This window comes from Monomorium pharaonis, chromosome 2 (assembly GCF_013373865.1).
Source record: "Monomorium pharaonis isolate MP-MQ-018 chromosome 2, ASM1337386v2, whole genome shotgun sequence".
In the NCBI taxonomy this organism is placed as follows: Eukaryota; Metazoa; Arthropoda; class Insecta; order Hymenoptera; family Formicidae; genus Monomorium; species Monomorium pharaonis.
In genome coordinates, this window is record NC_050468.1 from 28,724,209 (window position 1) to 28,745,282 (window position 21,074).

The 21,074-nt window shown below is 40.7% G+C and overlaps 1 protein-coding gene across 1 annotated transcript in view; it reads right to left on the reverse strand.

Moving 5' to 3' along the window:
* Positions 1–15,738: 15,738 nt before the first annotated feature.
* Positions 15,739–21,074, reverse strand: part of LOC105838259 (homeobox protein B-H2) — a 40,032-nt gene continuing 34,696 nt past the window's right edge. The window contains exon 3 of the mRNA XM_036283455.1: positions 15,739–19,857. Coding sequence (XP_036139348.1) covers positions 18,981–19,857 — 877 coding nt within the window. The 3' untranslated portion in view covers positions 15,739–18,980. The remainder of the gene's footprint in view (positions 19,858–21,074) is intronic.

Sequence of the window (21,074 nt, forward strand, 5' to 3'; positions counted from 1 at the left end):
ATTTTTTCGAATGCGTTTAAGGTGCGCAAAACAGTGGTCGGCCGCGGCAGACCCACGTGTGCATCTTGAAGATTACTGTTATTGAAAGTACGTTGCCTGATCTTCCGATAACGTCACAGTAAATCTTCCTATAATTGAAAAGGTGATTTCAATTATACACACTGAAAAGCGCGCGCACATGTGCTTGATTCCTGGCACTTTGGGGCCCACCATCGTCGTGAGATTCGCGCGCCTAATCCGCACAATCGTTTCCCCGGATCTCGCCGGAACTTCCGTTTCTTTTACGCGCGCTGCTTACGTTCTGACGATCGAGATTGGGATCTCTGAATTCGTTGAGAACGACCGTATGGTGAAGGAGAAAGTGGGTGCGCGCGCGCGGCTGGTGTCAGAATTAGCGTTAAGTTGTTGAGTGCCGGCGTTGAGATGCTGGAGTATGGTAGACACTATTTAGACCGCCACGCCAATTGCGACGTCCGCGCACCAGGAAGGCCGCCAAGTAAAACAATCCCCGGGTTTCCCAGTGGTTCTCATCCAATTTCGACCGGCAACACTTCTCACAACGCCCAATTTCTGCTTTCATGGGAAACGTACGCGTGTGGCGTCGTATCGCGGGCCTTGTAAATGTAAAAATTTCATTCTTTCGCGCTTTTCCTTTTCCACGCCTTGAATGGAATCGGCGAGAAACAGCACCGGAAAATGTGCCACGAAAATAAAGTAAAACGCATTCCCCGCGCGCGGCCGGGAGGCAATTTACAAAAATTAAAGAATTAAACCAATCGCGTGGCGTCACACGCTCCACGCCCCTTTTCTGCACGGCGAGAGAACAATGCGCGCGGACTCGGGACCCGTTTCTTCCTCGTAATTTCATTCGGCTAAATTATCGCGAATCATTACGGTAGAAGCAAAGTTTTTTTTTTTTTTTCTAGGTAAAGCGCTAATTATATCGCTACGGGTAAACAGAGTAAGAATTCATTGCGATATTTTTTTAATGCTCTCATTCCGCATTTATCTTTCCGAACGGCTGAACGAAATGTGATTTATCTTTATCTTTTCATTTTTACTTCCCTCGCTTGCTCTCTCTCTCTCTCTCTCTCTCTCTCTCTCTCTCTCTCTCTCTCTCTCTCTCTCTCTCTCTCTCTCTCTCTCTCTCTCTCTCTCTCTCTCTCTCTCTCTCTCTCTCTCTCTCTCTCTCTCCCTTTCTTTCTCAGTCGCTCGCTCTCCGATTGTCGCGTACATACACGCGAAAGTGCGACACACATGCAATCGCATCTCGATGACCGTTCCCGCTGGTGATTTAACGACTTGTCACTCACTTTATCAATTTGCCGCCGCTGGAAATCACGGTTTCACGTACATGTAGGTTGTGTACTGGCGAGCGATACCTGCCACGCGGCATATCGAATTAAATAATAAACCCGTTTTTTTTTGTATACCGATTCGGTCATCGAATACACACGATTCTTCGTCATTCGCTTTTAGTATAAAGGTATTTTATATCCAGATTATTTTGTTGTCATGCGGTATTATGTTTCACATCGAATATGATTATCTTATTGTCAGAATTTGTGTCAAGTTTATTCTACTTAGAGTTATTAACTATCACAGTTCACTGAGAAAAAAAAGTCGAAATATCAATGAATAAATGTCATTTATGATGTTAAAATATGTACATTTTGTGAAGTACATTCCATTTTTCTTAGTGATTGATTTATTCGATAGAAATAAAATTTTATCTCAGCGTATTTAAATAAAGATTTATTTCAGTAAAATAAATTTATGTTCCAAAAATGAGTTTTTAAGTATATTTATCCTGATGTAACAAGAGAGGAAGACCATTTCTATACAAAATATAATATCAAAATCAGAATTTTTTAAATTAATATTTTTATATAAACACGTAAATCACTGTTTACAACATTGATAATATATTTTTATTTTCTTTCTACAACACGTATGTTTAATTACTTTACTTTAAGGTTAGTTTTTGTAATGTATGGTTAATGAAAAAGTCAGATTAATTATAACTCAAACGAGCCTGAAACTTGTAGGCCTAATTCTCCTAAAGTAAAAATGTTTAGTATATATCTACTCCTATTATCACGAAATCCTAAATTGAATTAATGACTGTTAATTAAAATGTATAGCGCGGATACTTACGTGCAATTAATCTTCATCTCACGATTTTGCTTCTTTTTTTTTTCCAACCCCGTACGTTTTCGTGATCACGAGATATGTACGCACAATGCCGTGCAACATTGCGAACCATCTCGATTTGGGTTTCCGGAAGAGATACGTTACACGTAACGAAGGGCGAACACGATGTCCTCGGCCTGACGACTTTTTCAACGGACGTACGCGGCGCGGCCCGGCCGAAAATGGCCGGGATCATGAGCGCAGATAAGAGCCCGTGCTTGCCCATGTCCCGCGTGTGTTTTTCGGAGTTTTGCGCCGGTAAATTGTCCGGCCATATGCTCGACCCGGCGGGCTCGCCCACCGAAACGCAGTCGGTGGTAAACCTTCTCGACGGCTCGGGCCGTCTCATCCCGATCGCCCCGCGATTACGCGCTCTCGTTTCTAATTACAATATTTAAATTCCGCCCGACATGTGCTCGGCCAATTCGGCCGAACGCTGAATGGCCGCGTTTTATCACCGTCGACACGCTCGCTTGCGCGCGTGTGCGTGAACGCGACGTATGCACGGTTTACGCCACGAAGGAGGCTTTCGTCGTCGGTCGGGCCGCCCCGCGGAAGAGACTGTTGGCTAAACACTCGACCGCTATCGCGATCGACCGCGCCGATAATTCATTACCCCGGCTATCGGATCAGACACGCGTCAGTTGCGCGAGGCCCGCAACGTGCCCGCGGTGCGCCCGGAAACATTTCTGATTCTCGCCGGCGGCGCGAGAGTTCAGGACGATCCGTTTCTTTCTTTTTTTTTTGCCGAGATGATCCCGCTTTTAACGCCGACAAATTGAGACCTAGAGATACGCGGGAAAGATGTAAGCAGCGAGCGAATCGACGGAAATTCTCCGTGTATTTATGATCGCGTTTTTGCTGAAGAACTCGACTGAAGATCTTCAAACCAGTCTTGAGATACAGTAGTATGATTTAAAGTAGACCTTGCAATCTAATTTGACATCCGTTAAATCATATTTGCAGTCGCGATTTAATTGAGGAACGAGTTTTATTACTGAGCTTTATTTCTCGCGCTTTAATCATTTTTTGATCATTGAGAAGAGATCAAATTTATGATTTTTTTTGAAACTGTAATGTCTTTTTAAAAGTGATTTGAAAAAAAAACAATTGTCTAAGAAACTAAGTAGATTTTAAAAACGTAGAAATTAAAAACTGTGAAATCATTAATAAATAAAGGATATATTACGACTTTCTATTATTAGATTATTTACGGACTAATTCTATATAAATTCAGTTTTCTCTGCGAAAGCGAGATAAATTCGAATCTGCATTGAGAAAGAAATCAAAATATTCAGAAGCAAATGTCTTGTAATGTTTTCTTTGATATAAAAAAAAATCTGATTGTGACACGGGCTGCTGTGAAATATTTATTACATTTTTCTTATTAATTAATTTATTTCAATAAAATTTTATCTCGTTATATGTATTTAAATAATTTCTTTTTTTTTTAGTAAAATAAACATTACATTTCACGAATAACTTTTTAACCCTTCTTTAAACATTATTTTATTTGTTGTTTTACAAATTTTCAAGAAAGACAAATGACGCTTACAAGACCGTGAACATCAAAGCAAAAACGTAGCCAGAAAGTGCGCACAAGCTCTGTAATCATGAAATATTTAACATATTATAAGATAAACGCAATTACCAAATATTTTATTATTTTTACATGTCAAATTATTTATGTTATAATAATTATTTATGACAGAATTTAGGCACAATATTTTTTAACGTTTTAATCTGATCTTTTCAATTTATTAAAACCACACGAGTTCAATCTTCTCTTAGAAATCCAAAAGTAATAATAAATTTATTTACATAAATAATCGCTCGATTGAAACAAATAAACAAAGATAAATTTTATTTTTTTAATTTTGTAATAAATTAAATTTATTAATTCTTTTTAAGTAAAGTAATCAATCAAAGCTATTCAAATCATCGTTGAAAGAAAGAAATCCACGCGTAATAGTTAAAGTTTAATAATATGCGTTTACATGCACGTCAACCAACTAGAAACAAATTCTCTCGTCGTTTAACATACCTATATACATATATTTCCATTTCAAAAACCCTCTCTCAATCAAGAGAAATTAATCGTTATGGTAAACGACGAGTCCACAAAACGAAATGCAAAATGTCCGCCCACTTATCGAAATCAATTTTAAAAAAATACGGGAAACAGATTGTTCGGCGTATATTCGTAGAACATTTCGAGAAGTAACGAAATTGGTTGTTAGCCTTGGCGCTTGTTCTGGTCCGCAAGGCTGCGTGTCGTCATTCACACGATGAATTTCAGCTCGGTAACTCAAGCAGCATGGTAGATCGACTGTAGCATTCTAAATTCTACAAATCAATCTCCGCTACAATTACTCTCCCTAAGTTTCCTAATGCTAGCAAGTCGTAATCAACAATAGAAGAGTAAGCGTTACTCTATATGCCTGCCAAAAGCATTCTACATACCTCCTAGTAGGATTTGTTGATGAATTCATTATGTAAAAATTAAAATAATTTTGTAGAACGCAAATGTAGCGAAAAGTAAATAGTGTCTTCATTTAATTTACTATGCATGAAAAATTATCAAACATTACTCGCATACAGTTGCACCTTCTTCTACTTTTGCTACCTGGGTAAGCGATGCGACACGCTTCGCGCGTTTATTTCCGTCTACATCCGTCCATCAATCGAAACTAGAAGATTAAATCTCTATCGTGCGATAATAACGATTAGCTTGCTCGATTAATTAACTGCCGCGATCAACAACCGTAGGCGCATCGGTCTTATCAAAGCGAGTACCTGCGAACGAAAATCACTAATTATTTCGTTATCGCAATTTACGATAATAGCGATAACGTTCAGATTTTCAATGCGCAGGTTCGAAAGTATTTCTCGCTATTGCGCTTGAAAATTTTTCGCTAAATTAACCGCGATTTGTTCGTTACTTTCAGATTAAGAGCAGCACACGAGTAACTAGATCGGATACAAGATAGATGGTAGACTGTGATAATAAATCAATCGTTTAGTAATAATACAATTTGGATAAATTTATCCAAATATTCTACATTGCGCATACAATGCTGAATTTCGAGTGTATATTTTCGGACAATTCTCAATTAGTGTTAATTAATGCGATCTTATCGTACCGTGTATAGCACAGTATATATTGGAATGCCAACTTTATTTTCGAGTTTTTTTTTATTGCAAACGAAATGTTGCGAATGTATAAAACAAATTAACTTCGAGCAAAACGATCCATTTAATTAATAAATAAATCATAATTGAGCTTTTATTTTAATACTTATCAATTAGGTTTGTTTGTGATCTCCGTTCGAGATCTCATTCGTTTCACTAATTTTCAAGATTACCGATAGAATTTCGTATTGCTACTCTTTCGTCGCAATGTGCAACAGTAAAATATACGTCGCGTGTGTGATTAACGTCGGAAGTGCCGTGCCATTATCCTATTTTAGATGATTAATACACGAAGTTGCAATTAATCGTGTTTCCGCGAATGTTGTATTGTGCGAGTGCAACGAAGGAATCTGGTGAGGAGGAGGGAGGAGGGGAGGAGGTCTGGCAGGCATCGGGCAACGACGGAACAATCGTGAGGTGAGTAAATTATTTTATATATATTATTTGCCTGCGGAGAGAGAGTTAATTACTTCACACATGGACGGGCAATTATTCTTTTATATACTAATTATTTTCGGTTTTACTTTATTAATAATTTATATACATTTCTGTGTTGCAGTTTAACGCAGTTTTCCAATGTAATCACAACTCCGCTGCTACGCATCGGTATCGGTGAGATATTATTTTCTTTTTTAATTGCTTTATTTGAGATAATAAATCTGAGTGAGAATTAGGCCAACTGTATATTAAATATACGTACATGTATTTCAAATTTAAAATACGAATAAATATTTATAGTATCTCAAAGATCCACTATTATCTCTATTATCTAGTCTAGAATGAGTAACCAAGACAAATTCGTATGAATTTAATTTTGGAATTAATTTACTGTTACTTAACAGTTTATATACGAATTGTGTCGAACATAATTAAAATTTTTGAATAACCCAGAATATTACCTAACGGTACAATAAATCTATTGATAATTTTATTTAGTCAACTTTTTATCATATTTTTTAGATGAAATAAATTAAAATAAATTTATCTTTCAAGTTTATTGTTTAGATAATTAGTGCAAATAAAAAAAAGAATAAAATAAAATAAAACAATGACTAATGAAATATTAATGTTTTTCAAAAATATAAATTAAAATTTATTTTATCATATTTAAATTATGTATTTGCAGAACATAGTGAGTAAAAGTTGTTAATCTAATTGTTTTTTTATTTCATTTTTTTTAGTTTTTAAATAAAATCTCACGTCTGCATTTATAGCCTGTTATATTTTTAAGATATTTTAAATATTATATAAATTGATGTAACAAGGCAATATCTTAAGATTTTCTTTAATACATTTCGCAAAAATAATTAAGATATTTTATTATCAGATAGAATATTCAAATTAATTGATTTAATAAAAAGAACGATAATTATTATTAATTATATTTTTATAATATTTTTATAATACCTATTAAGTCAATTTTATTTTCATTTTTCATAGTCATATTCATATTTACTTATTAACTTGACTTTATTTAATGAAACAAAACGTTATTAATGTAAGATTCAATCTTCTTACATATGTATTATTACGAAATTCCATACGATATAATAATACTCTAATGACGTCAAGCTTCACAAAAGTAATCGGTTCGCTTTTTACAATCGAACTAAGTATGCTATCAGTTAATTTCTAATTAAATGACTATTAATCTAGCCATGTCTCGAGGTCTAAAACTTCTGCATATTTCATTTAACACGCCTTTTTTGTACAAGATTTATATAAGTACGGCTATAAGTATGGGTCTAAATGATTAATCGAATCGCTTACCGCCTCAATTACTCACTATTTAATTTTTTGCTTGTTTCCAATTTTATTTCAATAAAAACCAAAACGCATAATAATACATTGCTCATAAATTCACAAATTAGCTAATATAAATATATATAAAGATATATTTTATAATTTTCCAAGAATAAAAAGAAACGATATTTTAAATATTAAAATAATACATGGTAACAGTAAATAAACTTTTCCATCACATTTTATATCCTTCGTGGTCTAATTAATTTTTTATTAATCATTTTGTGAGTTAGCGTATTACGCCACTAATGTAAAATTTATTCCGTAATTATGGAACAAGTTATTCCGAAAACCAGTGATAAATTAGATCGATAAAGCAGAATCGATCGCAATATTAATCGGATTAATTCAAAGTTTATTAAAATTATTACCTTTGAAGCGGTCGCTTTACACGTGGGTCCTATAAATTTTTTTTAAATTCACGCTGGCAAAGAGAGCGGATGTATCGAGCGATTGATCGACGTATAAGTTTTACGGGCTAAGAGCGCGCCCGTTAAAATGATGCCATTAACGGCGGTCAATATTGAAACGGTCCGGCCACGTCGATGATGATTTGTCGCCGCGAGGGCAACCATGCGAGCGACAAATCTCGCTCGTGTGGCACATTGACGAGCATCGATAATACGATACTCGATAATGACGGAGTACCGTCGATTACATCGGCCTCGTTAACGCACCTGCGTTAAAGTTCCCCCCCCCCCTGAAATTGATGCGCGAGGTAAGATGGTCGATTAATAACAAATTGCGGATGATGTCACTTTAATGCTTGTCCGCAAAACTCTTCGCCTGAGGCCCCGTCGTACGTGTACGCGCGCACACATGACAGCCTGTACTTTTAACGAGAGGCGCGTTGCGTGAGAAATGAAATGGGGTAGGGGAAATTATCTCCCGAAAGATGTCAAGATAACTCTAAACGATTAACTGCGGAGGAAAAAATAATTACGTTCATTATTCAGTATATGAAATGCCAATCAAAGATTCTCGTGTGAATAAATAAACACGGAGGTATAGTGTAGAGAAGTGTATTGCGTAGAAGGGAAAAGTAGGAGGAACTGTCATTTGACGATCGCTTTATTAAGTAAAAATCTGCGTGATTTAAAGAAAATACTGTAGCAATAATCGAATTTCGTCGATTGAGGACCAAGCACTCGCGCATTCGCGTGTTCGCGCGATTATGTTCATCACCTCCTTCCACCCCTCTTCCCTTCTTTTCCACGTTCACTTTCCTGCTCCACGAGTCGACGGACTGGTTTCGTCTTAATCTTCTTCGACAAATCTTCCTCGCTCTCCTTCCTTCTTTCTTTCTTTCTAAAAAAAAAGGAATGCAGTGCCTCATACGAGGAATGCCTCCACCATGCAATTTTAATGCACGACTTGCGTTTATGCATAGCGGAACACGTGCAATCGTCACACGTGCAATTACTATAATGCTCTGAATATACTGGAATGAAATATACCGTAATGCTTTCAATATGATGAAACGTACAAAACATACCCAATTCTCTTACGTTCGTTATTATGCGGCTAAACTCTCTAAACCTTAATTAAATTAGAATTTTAAAGAGCACCTTGTTACATTATCCGTGAATTTTTAAAAACAATATTAGGGTTTTTAATTGTTCATAAAACTGAAATCGTGAAAAAAAACAAGGTTTTTCCGTTTCCTTTCGAGAAAAGGAAGATCGTGGTACACTAAAGTTCTTAATTTTTCGGAAAACTAAAATTAAAAGATATAATCCTGTTCTTTTTTATTTTTTAAAAATATCAAAAAATATACATAGCTTTAATAATAATAGCGGACTTTATTGATGAATTACATTAGAAATCCTAAATGTAAAGGAAATCTTAAAACCATTGCCGTAAAGAACAATATAGATGACATTGTTTTGAAAGAAAAAGTTGATAAAAATACGAAGAGAAAAGAACTCTCGAAATTTTTGAGATTAAAAACACTAAACATAATTTATATTAAGTAAGCAGAATTTAATTCTTAACATGTTTAATAGTAAGAATGTTATTTGTCAACGGATCAATTCGCTGTTACAAAGAGAATTGACATGAATAAAAAAACTTAAATAAAAAAATTTAGAATAACTGGATATCATTTCTTGTTTCGCTCGCTCGAGATTGCCTCGGTGAAACGAGCGATTTCCTTACCGCGCAACGTGATACGTTATTATTTTATCCTATGATTTCACGTGTTGCCGTGTGTTGATTGGTTGGGAATAATAATTTAGCGTTTAAAAGAGTATACGCGTAATTATGATGTATGATATGCATGTTATTGCCACTTGTCATTCATAAAATTCATTTTATATTCCGTCACATGTCACCTACAAAATTTATGTCAGCGATACGATATTGCATAATTAGCCATAATTACGTTATTACGCGTAATCCGCTGCATAATGGTATTAATAATATAATACCGCAAGATTACATTGTTAACGTAAATCATGTTTCGTCAAGCTGCCTAATTATCTATGCAACACGTCGAGCGAGATTTTTATTTTTCGCGTCGCGCACAACCGACCGGCCGCGACCCCGGGAATATTTCCAAAACGAAACTCGTAATATGCCGCGAGCGGCATTTCGCACATTCGCGCGTCACCAGCGCGAGAGTCAGGAGGGCAATTTTCACGCTTCCGTCTTTGCGCCGTTTGCAACATTTGCCCCCTAAAACGAAGTACAATAACTGACGTCCGTTTAAACACGATGTTTGCTCTTCCTGGGCGTTCACTTAGGACGCGAGAGATCGCTTAAAAGGGCATAAAACTACCGCGTGCGCGCGCGCGCGCGCGCGCGAGAGTCGCCTCGAAGCGTAATGCGTGCTCTTTACACGCGCACGTTACTCACCGGATGGTTACGGAGAAGGAGGTGGTGAGGAGAGAAGAGTGGCGAGACGAGGCGCGGTAGACCGGAAGTGGGAGCAATTAACGATATAAGTGGTTCGCTGGTCTCGGCGCGAGATAAGATCGGCTAACTCGAGTCTAGCTGCTTTTCTTGCGACCGCTCGATGGGAAGATAACAAGCTCGAAAGAGGCAGGTGCCTTTTCGACACATTATACGTTCTTGCTCGTCCCAATCCTCCTTTTTCTTCCTCCGCTTACCTTCCTTCCGCGGCCGCTTTTCTACGCGCGCGACCCGCGTGCAAAATAACTTTATTTACCGGTCAACGCGCGCGCGCGCGCGCGCTCACCCCGGCTCGTTTGCATTTTATCAAACGGCGTGATAATCATGCCGAGGACCCGCGCGGCCATTTTTCGAGCGAACAGCCGGCTTTTAATATTAAGCAGGCGTCCGCGTAATTGGGATCGCGTGTGGTCGTGTGGCATCGATGATCGATGCGCGCGGACACCCGATCCGATCGATCATATTTATTCATGCACGAATTATTTGGCGCGCGTTACAATATTCGTCCGCCGGCGTAATTTATAGGCACGATACAATCGTTTATCGATGCTGTTAACATCGTTAATTTCTTCATTATGAAAGCGATGATGGACATTTTCACGGGACTTTCTCCCGCGTTAAAATAAGATTTCGTCCAGCTCGAAAAACGCCACGCGTTTCGTAAAATACGCGAATATATGTAATCCGAATGCTCACTCTTGTAGAAACTTACAATCAGGAACTTTATTCGACTCTTTCAACTCTCTAACCCCTCCCTCTCTTTCTCTCATTCTCGCGCACTTTCGTTTTCTTACTTTATTTTTTAATTAACGCAAAATTGCATTCCCAAATGAATAAAATTCTTTTACCAGATAAAAAGAATTTTTGATAAATTGAGATATCTGGTACACAATTTGGCTCACCCCTCCCCCATTTCCAAATAGTTACACAACGGGATTTCGCAAATAACGCTAACATATCGCTCAGGAAGTCGATACGACGTATTTATGCCAGTTAGCTGGTCAATATTTGCTTTTTACGCTTGCAATCACACTTTATTCAAATTGTGCTCTTCTGAATCTAAAATTTTTGCTTTGTATTACCTACTGTCATGTAACAATTACAAATATCCGCAATTTATATTATTGTAGCTCTTCACTTTGCTTTTTAACACTGTATTTACTTTAGGTTTCTATTAAATCTTGTTTATAATTAAAAAAAGAAAACTCTTTGTACGGTAAAACCATTACGGCTAGGGATACTACTGGAAACACAATCTATATTTTATTATCATACAAAAGTTGACATTCTGTTTTTTTTAGTCAGTGTTTAACTTTTCATTAGTATTTCTTATCCAGTTAGTTGGAAGAGCTTTTTGGCAGGTAAAAGTTAAGATAACGCCTCGTAATAAATAATTGTGTAATTTTTTCTATAAGTATGTTAATAATGCTTAATTAAACGTGTTAATTTTTATTTCGCATCTTAAATGTTTATTTAAAAAAACAACAATATATAACTGGGTCGTATTGGATACATATGTATATAATAGCCCAAGTGTTACGATTTTTTAAATCTTTACTGTACTTATATAATATTTATATACTTAAAAATATGTATATATTTTTTTGGATTCATAAATGTTTTTTATTTTAAATCTGACCATTATCTTTCAATTTCGTAATTCATAAAGAAATTACAAAATTTCCCTAAAGCCTAAAAGGAATATTGGATACAAGTATTTTATATAAAAAATTTAGCTAAATTGTAGATATGAAAATAATTTTGTTGGACTCTTAAAATAATTGTGTAGAACGTCCAACTGGTTTTTGTGACATCACAGTTGACCATCTTGTATAATTACTTCGACAATCCAATAAAATTATCGTTAAATTTATATTTAGCAAAATTTTTGATATTTTAGAAAGAAAAAAAAACTGTTCTCTCCGTACAAAGGATTTAGGTTTAAAACTTAACAGTTTGCGGACTGAACACCTTTTCTTTCCGGTGGTTTCTTTTGCTTACACTTGTAATTTAAACGGCGAATCATCGAACGATCGGGGAAAACAAAATCACAAAGCGGTACGGGAACCAAAGAAGAAGAAGAAGGGAATGGCACGATGACTCGGACAGGACGCCGCGTACTTCTGTTCCGGCGCATTCTCTTTTGTCGCCGCGTTTCAGGATGCAGAAACCCGGCAAAAGCTCGATTTGACCGTGGGGTTAACCACATCCTCTCCGCGCCGTCGGGGCCCCCCTTCTTCCTTTCTTCTTCGGTTTCTATCGCGCGGCCACCCGCCACCTTCGGGAAGCGAGAGACCGCGCGGAACCTCAACGGACGCACACTCGCGCGAAAAAGAAAGGAATAATAAAACTGTGATTTCCTTACCGCTTTCAGCTAATAAGCGCATCCGCTCGTCCCACCGCAACCCCGCAATTATACAAAGTGCGCCGATTGAGTTGCGTCGAGGAGAGTCACTCCTCATCCGCGAGACTATTATACATATGCCGCACTGTTGTAATTTTGCACTTAGTGTCACCCGTCTAAGTACCGGGCTGTCTCTGTGGAGTAAAAAATTCGAATAAAAAAGCAAACGCTCGAGATGAAATGGAACGATATTTCTAAACGATGAAACGATAATTCTAACTCATTACCACGTACACTTTCCCCTCGGCGACACAAATGGCGACTGCCATTTAGGATGTGTCTTTCTCTCTCTTTCTCTCTCTCTCTCTCTCTCTCCCTGCCAAATGAGTTTATTACGCGGTGCAAACCCGCAATAGAAAATCGCGATTACATCGAAAACGTTTAAAGATCCTTCGCGTGGCCGAAGGTTGGTCGTTTTAGTTATTTTTTTCACAGCTGCGTGCCTATCCACAATTTAACGTAACCTTTAGCTTTAACGTCTCAACCACTTAATACTCTTCCCGCGATAAATTCGAAGCCGCGGAGGGGGGGGGGGGGCATTTATCAAATTATAATTGGCTCTTGATTTAATTACGACTTAATTCATCGCGATGCCCCGCACACAATGGCCGCGCCAGCAGCGGCTCCGTATAATACAAAGGATACGCGAGAGGAATGCGTGCTAAAGGATGGATAATTTTTGCGGCGCGTACACGTGTAAATTTGCATTAATCAAAGAGCAACAAGTATACATACCGCGGTTTAACGCTATAATTTATGGTCTCTTGAGGAAAATAATTGCACACCCCGGCCGGCGACAAGCTGCTGTGCGCCGTAAGTAACGTCAGTTAGGTATCGCGGTGGATATCGTAACTTATAACGACGCCGACGCGCGATTAAGAATCTCCATAGGAGTCTCACCGTCCCTTGCGCGGGAACGGACGCGTATACACGTACACGTGCTCGAATAATATGTACAATAGTATATTTGCGGCGAGGAAAAGAGAGAGACAGAGAGGGAAAAGGGAGACCGGGCACCGTCTCGCTCGACCGTGTCCGCCGCTGGGGAAAATCGTTAGTGCCCCGGCCGACCGCTAATGGGGCCCAAATTAATTTCACGTAATTGTGGGTACACCGCCAGCGCGTATGTGTGCGTCCGTCCCGTCCGGCTACCCGTTTTACCCTAATAGGAATAAAATAAGCCCTTACGCGCGGGGAGTGCGAGAGCGCGCGCGCTCGTTCTCCACAACATAATTGCACCGGCCAACGGCGGAAATAAGCAAACGCGATTAAGCCCCGCGCACACTGTCACGCTCGCCGGGTTTCGCCTTCGACGACGATGAGGACGACGACGACGACGACGACGACGTTATAAGGGTTTCGCCAAATTACACGTCGCTGAACCGCGCCGAAATTTCGACTTAATGGGACACGCGCGGGCGGAGGGGGTGGTAATGACGCCGCGAAAAACGTTGCGTTCCTCGTTCTTCCGTGAAATTCGTCATCGGGAACGTAATGCCCGGAAATGAATACGCGAATAGTCGATCCCCTCCTCTCCTACTTCTTATTATTTCTTTTCTTTTGTAATTGGTAATTGATATCTCGTGCGGAATCGCGATACTTTTTTTTTTTCATACGTGTACTTTAGAAAGTTTTACTCGCGGAAATTGCGTGAATATTTCGAAATTTGACTCGGGGAATAATTTGCGAATAAATATACTTTCACAACAACGTGTCTTGGCGTATATATAATCTCGGAAACCCGAAATTCGTGTGCATCTTATTATACATATTATTCGGGCCAGCGGACTTTCGAGTATTGCACTCGTGGTGTGATGTAATAATTAAATTTTCAAGTGCGTATACGCGCGTATATTCCCCGCGCGAATTTCGTTTATCCGTCTGCGTGGTTACGAACTGTACCGTGCGCTTATATGCTCGGCGGAAATTGTAAAGCGAGGATAACGATGTAGCAAAACGATACGCGAAACTCACCGAGGCCTGGCAGAGATATACGTAATGCGGTAGAAAGTAAAGCTTTAATTGCTTCGAAGTTTCTACTTCGTGGCGCAAAATCATCATCATGTCATTAATGAAATTAACCGTTATTAAGAAATATTTCGAGTAATGACTGTTTTGAGTTTCAGCTATCAGTCAAAAGATCAGAAAAAGTGTGTGCGAAAAAGTTACCGACTCGACTAATTAATCATGCTAATTGATGAATTCAGATGTGGAAGAATACAACAGATAAACTTGGCAATAAGCCGGATAATGGCGTTTGATGTTTTATTCAGAAAAAAAAAGACGTGAAATTATTTAATTATTATGCTTGACGGAGTCCGGAGAAGAAAAGGGGGAATAGGTAGATTAATAAAACCACTTACCTCAGCTCAGCTACGAAATTATCCTCGAACGACGATTATGCGTTCAGCTCGGGTTTTTCGTGACTTTCACTCGTTCGAATCCTGAGCTTCTCGAATAAAATGCAACTTGCGCAAAATAATTTTCGTCGCGCGCAATTTTTCACTCTGACGGTCGTAAAACGAGCGCACCCAGCAGCGTGCATCCTCGAACGTTACAATATGCATCATCGCGTGAAAATGTCCCGGGAACCTCGGGCGATTCGTTCTAAACGCCAATCCGGTCGTCCTGTATTATGCATCGAGACGCAAATCGAATGTTAAACGAAATGGCTCGGACTGAACGTTTCTTCGTCGAAACGAAGCATGCATCTCTTCTCACGTGAACCAACCCGATCGTTTTTACATTACTCTTTAAATCACTCGAGAAACGCTTTGCATGCGCCATCTTGTTATTTAAATAGAAAAAAATTAATATTCTAATATTCGAGAAGAAAAAGTTCGAGATATAAAATTCTAAACTGATCCAAAGCACCTGCTAATGTATTTGATAAAAATTAACACAGAAAAGAAATAAGAAGCAACAGAAAATTTGTTCACACGCTGAGAAAAAAATGTTAATTTGATTAAATTTTTCAACTCAATTAAATTTCTTTAGCTCAAATATTTATTTATTTAACTTAAATGCTTGAATTTCAAATCAAATTTTATATCAAAGTTTATATATTTGACTGAAGTACATAAACATATTGAATTAAACAGGATTGAATTAATTGAGTTGAAAAATTTAGTTAAATTAACAACTCTCTTTTCTCCGGTGCAGTCACTTATCCGGATTACCGTGATCATCATTCGGCGCGACGGCACCGAAAGAGAAGGAACGCAGAACACACGTTTTAAATTCAGTATAATATATTTTCCATATAATATAATAATTCTCGCTATACAGACATTATTTTACAAAGCATGGTTTCCATATTACTCTAAGTACTTCTTGCTGCGTTACTTAACTACTTGAAACGCGCGCGCGCGTCTTGTACAGCCTAATTTTATACATTCATAATACTGGTAATGTCCTTATCTCGAAACGCGCCGCGTGCCGCGTCGTCGAGACATCGAGACGTCGTCGTCGTCGTCGCGCTCTCGCCGCCGGCGGGGAAGAAGGAAAAAAAAACCCCCGGGGAAGAAGAGTCCGCGTCTCCGCGAGACGCTCGATCTCTCGAGAACGCGCCCCGGGATTCCGCTACGTATACTGAAATCTGAAAAATACTTTGAAACATCTCGTATCTCACGGTACGTTGGCTCTCGAGTCCTCGCGGACTTATTACGTCCTCACGTCCTCGCGCGTACCCGATCCCCCTCCCCCTCCCCCCCTCGTCTTCGCATATTTACAGCTTTCGTATCTCCGTCCTCATAAGAGGACGTGGTACATTCGAAGTATTTACAAGGTTGGATGGAGCGCAGCTCGTCTTTGCGAGACCGAAGTTACGGACAATCGCGCAGCTCCGTGCCGAACGAGAATTTCGCGGACGAAAACGTTCGATCGGTAAAACAAAAAAAAAAAGAGCTAAGGTATCACGAGGAATATTCCAACGCTCTTCCAACTTCAGAAACTCAGACGGACTTTAATCCGTTGATCGACGCGAGATTTGTCATCTAATTAGGTAGCTTGCGCTCTCTCAGACACCGAGTTCTCCGCTCGTTAGCGTGTAATCGGTTCGTGTCCATCGTAGTTTCTAGAAAATCTCAGCAATTTTCAAGATTCGGTATAATCCCGGCCTTTAGGAGTATGGAAACGTTTCGCGCAATTGTTTCGCGAGGGGAAACGTGTAATCATCGTTTGACGCAAATGTCGCATCGTCATCGTCGTTTATCGCGTGAATCGCGTATCACCGTGCCGTTTAACGAATAAACAAGGACTCGTAACGACGACGGTATGACGAGGAGGTCTTCCTCCGCCGCGCGCAATTCGCGATTTAACTTACAGCGATCTTTCCCCCCCCCCCCCCCCTAGGAAAAAGAAAGAGAATACTCGAGTCCGCCCACGTTGCGCTCGCAAATTACCGGTCGCCACTGTCGTGCAATTTTCGGGAATCGTCACCGTCACTTAGATCTCGTCGATATTAATTAAGCCTACGGCTCGCTCGTCCTGCCCGGGCAAGAACGACCGGGCAAAGTGCCGGTTTCATCTCGACCGAGACACGAGACCGCCAGTTATTTGAATAGTCAAACCTCCCCTCTCGTTCTCTCTACTCATCGCGTTCGACGTCCCGATGCCGCCCTCTCCCCCTTCCCCCTCCTGCATCGTTCTCTTTTTGTTTCGTTCGTGGCGACCGCGTGTAATTTCGTGTCATTTTAGATTTCTTCCCCCGCGGCCAGAAGTCCCCTCTAATGTCATATTAATTGTATATTCGCGTTTCGTCCGCGATTGGCCCGTTTCCTGGCGCGACCGTAAAACCGTCCTCGACACATGAAACTGAACAATCGGGTTCTCTAATCGACGTAGTTCCGTCGCTAACGGGGATCTATGTTGATCCGTTGAACCGAATGCGCGTGATAAATTTTTGAAAAGCCAGGTTCGGCGGTCACGAATATTTAATTGGTTTCTTTGCAGAACAAGCGAGTTCTCTTAATTCTCGACGTTAGTGGCGAGGGAACAGAATTTTAACTAACTACTTATATTTTAAGATTAAAAGAATTGAGATTTTGGCACAGCAAAATACCTTTGTCGGGTACAGTTGTAATATTAGTCGCCTGTACAAACTCTTGCGTAACATCCTGCAAGGAAACCAACTGACCGATGTTAAAAAAAGAACCACACAGTTACGTTTCGCGGTGAAGATTTAATTATAAATATTAAAGCGAGCAATAAAATTCGCAATAAAATTAACCAGTGCGTACATACATTCAAATCAAATAATTATCGCGGTGTAATTACCGGTAATCGTGAGCAAAATAAAACTCATAAACGTAAATGATTTTGTTCCGCAAATTGTAAAAATATTGGAAAAACAAGTATCTCTCAAACGACGGACCAATTGCGCGCTCCGCGCGAAGGAATGGAAAATAAAATAATGAATGGACAATGAACGAGTGATAATGAGTCTCCATTCGTTTCCGCGCGAGGGGGGTAATGTTTCGATGAGCCCGTTCGGGATTTTTACCTTTGTCCGCTCTCTCTCTCTCCCTCTCTCTCTCTCTCTCTCTTTCTCTCTACACGCAGACCGATCGTATCAACGTTGAATATATTGTTTCACCGTAACCCGCCATTCACTGAACGCTCAAATCACGAAGTTCGGTTAACCGCACGATATTTCCTGTTCGCTCTCATTATCTACAAAATCCCGGACGTCCCGTGCTATGTCACTTCCTGTTCTACCTCACGAAATCGGCCGTGCCGTTCCGCTCGCATTTCATTCCGCCGACTTCGTCTCAGATTTCGCGAATAATCCCCCCTTAACTCCACTTTCTCCGGATTTCAAAATAACCGCGAAATAATATTCCAGTCACTCGTCATCGATGTACAGCTCTTCTTCAGGCAGTCTCGTTGTCGGCTGCACTCGCTTCTTCGCTTGTATTCGTAATAGCTGCGTAGACCGATGCAAGTTCCCGAAGATATATGTACAGCCTGTTCCTCCCAGGATTACGTAAATACGTTACCGATCTCCCAGATTCAGTTCTCCTCGTCGGAGAATCGATTTATTTATTTACGAAACTGTTAATGCAATAGAGCCGCGCTGAACGTTGAGCGACTTCGTTATCCCATTCGGAATTGACTGATTAACTGCTAGCTAAGTGAATTTGCGTTTAATTATCCGTGTCAGCTTCTCGTAATGAGTTATCGTATCTGTCAGTCCTTTCAAGCTCGCCTGCACGTTTCGTTTTAGCTGCCCGATTCACACGGGGGCATTTTTCGGAAAGTCCACGTTCCCCTCGACGCGGTCCTCCCGCCATTTCCTGTCGTCAACTCTTCGCTCGCCCCGTGTTCGTCCATTTATCCCGAAGTGAACGGCGTAAGAAAATCACTCCATTTCACACGGCAATCTCGTTTCCTAATTATCCTGCAGGGCATACTCGTCCTCTTCCTCGTGCAATACTCCCGACGTGCCACCGCCGGTACCGGGGATCTCCATGTCCTAGATATCGTGTATACTCTCTTCGTCGCTGTCAGCCCTCACACTTCGAGGACTGTCCTCCCTCTGCATGGGCGATCTGTCCTGGCTCTGACTCCTGTCGCGTTGCCGTGTTCGGTTCATACCTTCCCGCCCGTCCACTATTTCCGGACTGTCTCTGTAGTAATTGTTCAGGTTCGGTCCGGTCGCGAGGGGCCCGAGGGGGTTGCTGGGACCTGCCTGGATCATCGTCGAGGGATAAGACCTGGCGTCCTTCCTCAAGGGTGATCGGTCCCTGGAGTCCGGGCTCTTGCTGCTTCTCTCCTGCTTCCTCGACCTGTCCAGACTCTCCCTCCCTTCCATCAATTCCGGACTGCCTCTGTAGTAGTTGTTCATGTTGGGGAGATTGGTGGTCGTCAGGGTGCCGAGAGGATTGCTGGGGCCTGCCTGCATCATCTGCAGCGGATACAATCTCGCCGATTTCCTGGTTGGCGACCTGTCCCTCGATTCCGGACTCTTGCTTCTGTCCCTCTTCCTCGAGGACTCCCGTCCGTCGGCCATCTCCGGGCTGTCTCTGTAGTAGTTGCTGAGGCTCGACAGACTGGAGCTCGCGGTCAAGGATCCGAGGGGATTACTCGGCCCAGCCAGGATCATGGGCGGGTACAGGCGATAGGGAAGCGGTTTCTGTAGAGTCGCCGCCGCCGCCGCCGATGATGGCTGATAGAAGAATCCGTTGGCGGGTAACGCGTGCGCGCTGGGATACTGCCAGTAGCGTCCTGCGGCAGGATGCGCGGGGATGGTCGCGGTGCTGCCGCTATACAGATGCTGGAAGGCGGCGACGGCGAAATTGTTCTCGGCCATGATCTCGAAACCCACGATCGTTTGCCGCTTCCATTTCGTTCTGAAAGAAGCAGAGGAAGCGTACGCGTGAGTAACAGTAATTCCGCGCGGAAGTTCTTGAGATTTGCTTCCACTCTTTAAGGAACCCTTTAAAGATCGAATTAAGGTTTCTTTTAAAATAAAGATTATTAATTGATGTAACGCCCAATTTCCACATTGAATGTAAAATCGCTAAAATTTATATTATAAAAATATACCAGTCACGATTAAAAGTTGCAATTATAACGTAATAAATGAACATGTAAAATACACAAAAGAGTTTGGTAATAATTATATTCATAGTGATGGTAATTAATTTCTGTGATCACTAAACAATTATTAAATATTACTAAATATTTGATAATACCAATGAATTTAGTTGAAATTATTTCACCAAAAGTTAGTAACTATCTATCTAGACTTGATTGCTGTTACCAATCACTGCCAAGCTGTTCTTTCAGTATAATTTACGGACGTTAATATTTTTAAACTAATCTATTAAATGTTCGTGTATATACATTCGTAAAGAATGACGTGCGTCTGCGTTAAGGAACGGATCATAAAGTCGACCGACTCCGTTCAGTATTTTGATGAAGGCCGTGCGTCGATAATGACCGGCGATGAAAAACGGGTCGACTATATTCAAGATATTTACATCGGAGCGATCGTTATCCTTACAACGTAATACATCGGCAAAGTGGATCTAAGTTTCGCCAATGTCAAATGCGGCGAGCTAACCGCGGTATCACGATATTACGAGCTTGATCGCCGGAAGCACGTGCGAGCATAGCGCACAGTTCCACGGTAGTTTTCCAGATTCTAACGGCGAACGATAAGATCCGTTCCAAGTATTCAAAGTGCTGTTCGTTCCTTCGTTCGTTCGTAGCGCGAACGTTTTCGCCGGGGCTGCTCGACCGGCGGTGGCTTTCGAGGCCACCCGAAGCAATCACGGGCTTTTCTGCAATTTCTTCCCCCGGTTTCTTCCCCTTCTCCCCTCCTCACCTTCCCACCCTCGCAGCGCCCCCCTCCTCGCCCTCCTTACGTATGTAAATCTCGATCTGGGACAATTACGCTAAAACGGGGTGGCGTGCCGCCAAGTGGTTACGTTGGCCACACTACCGGGAGCTTATTATACTAACAAATAGCCCGTGGAGTTTCAGTGCCTAATCATCGCGTATCATGGCATGCACACACTTACATGCACACGTTACACATTTACAGATACATATGCAACCCCGA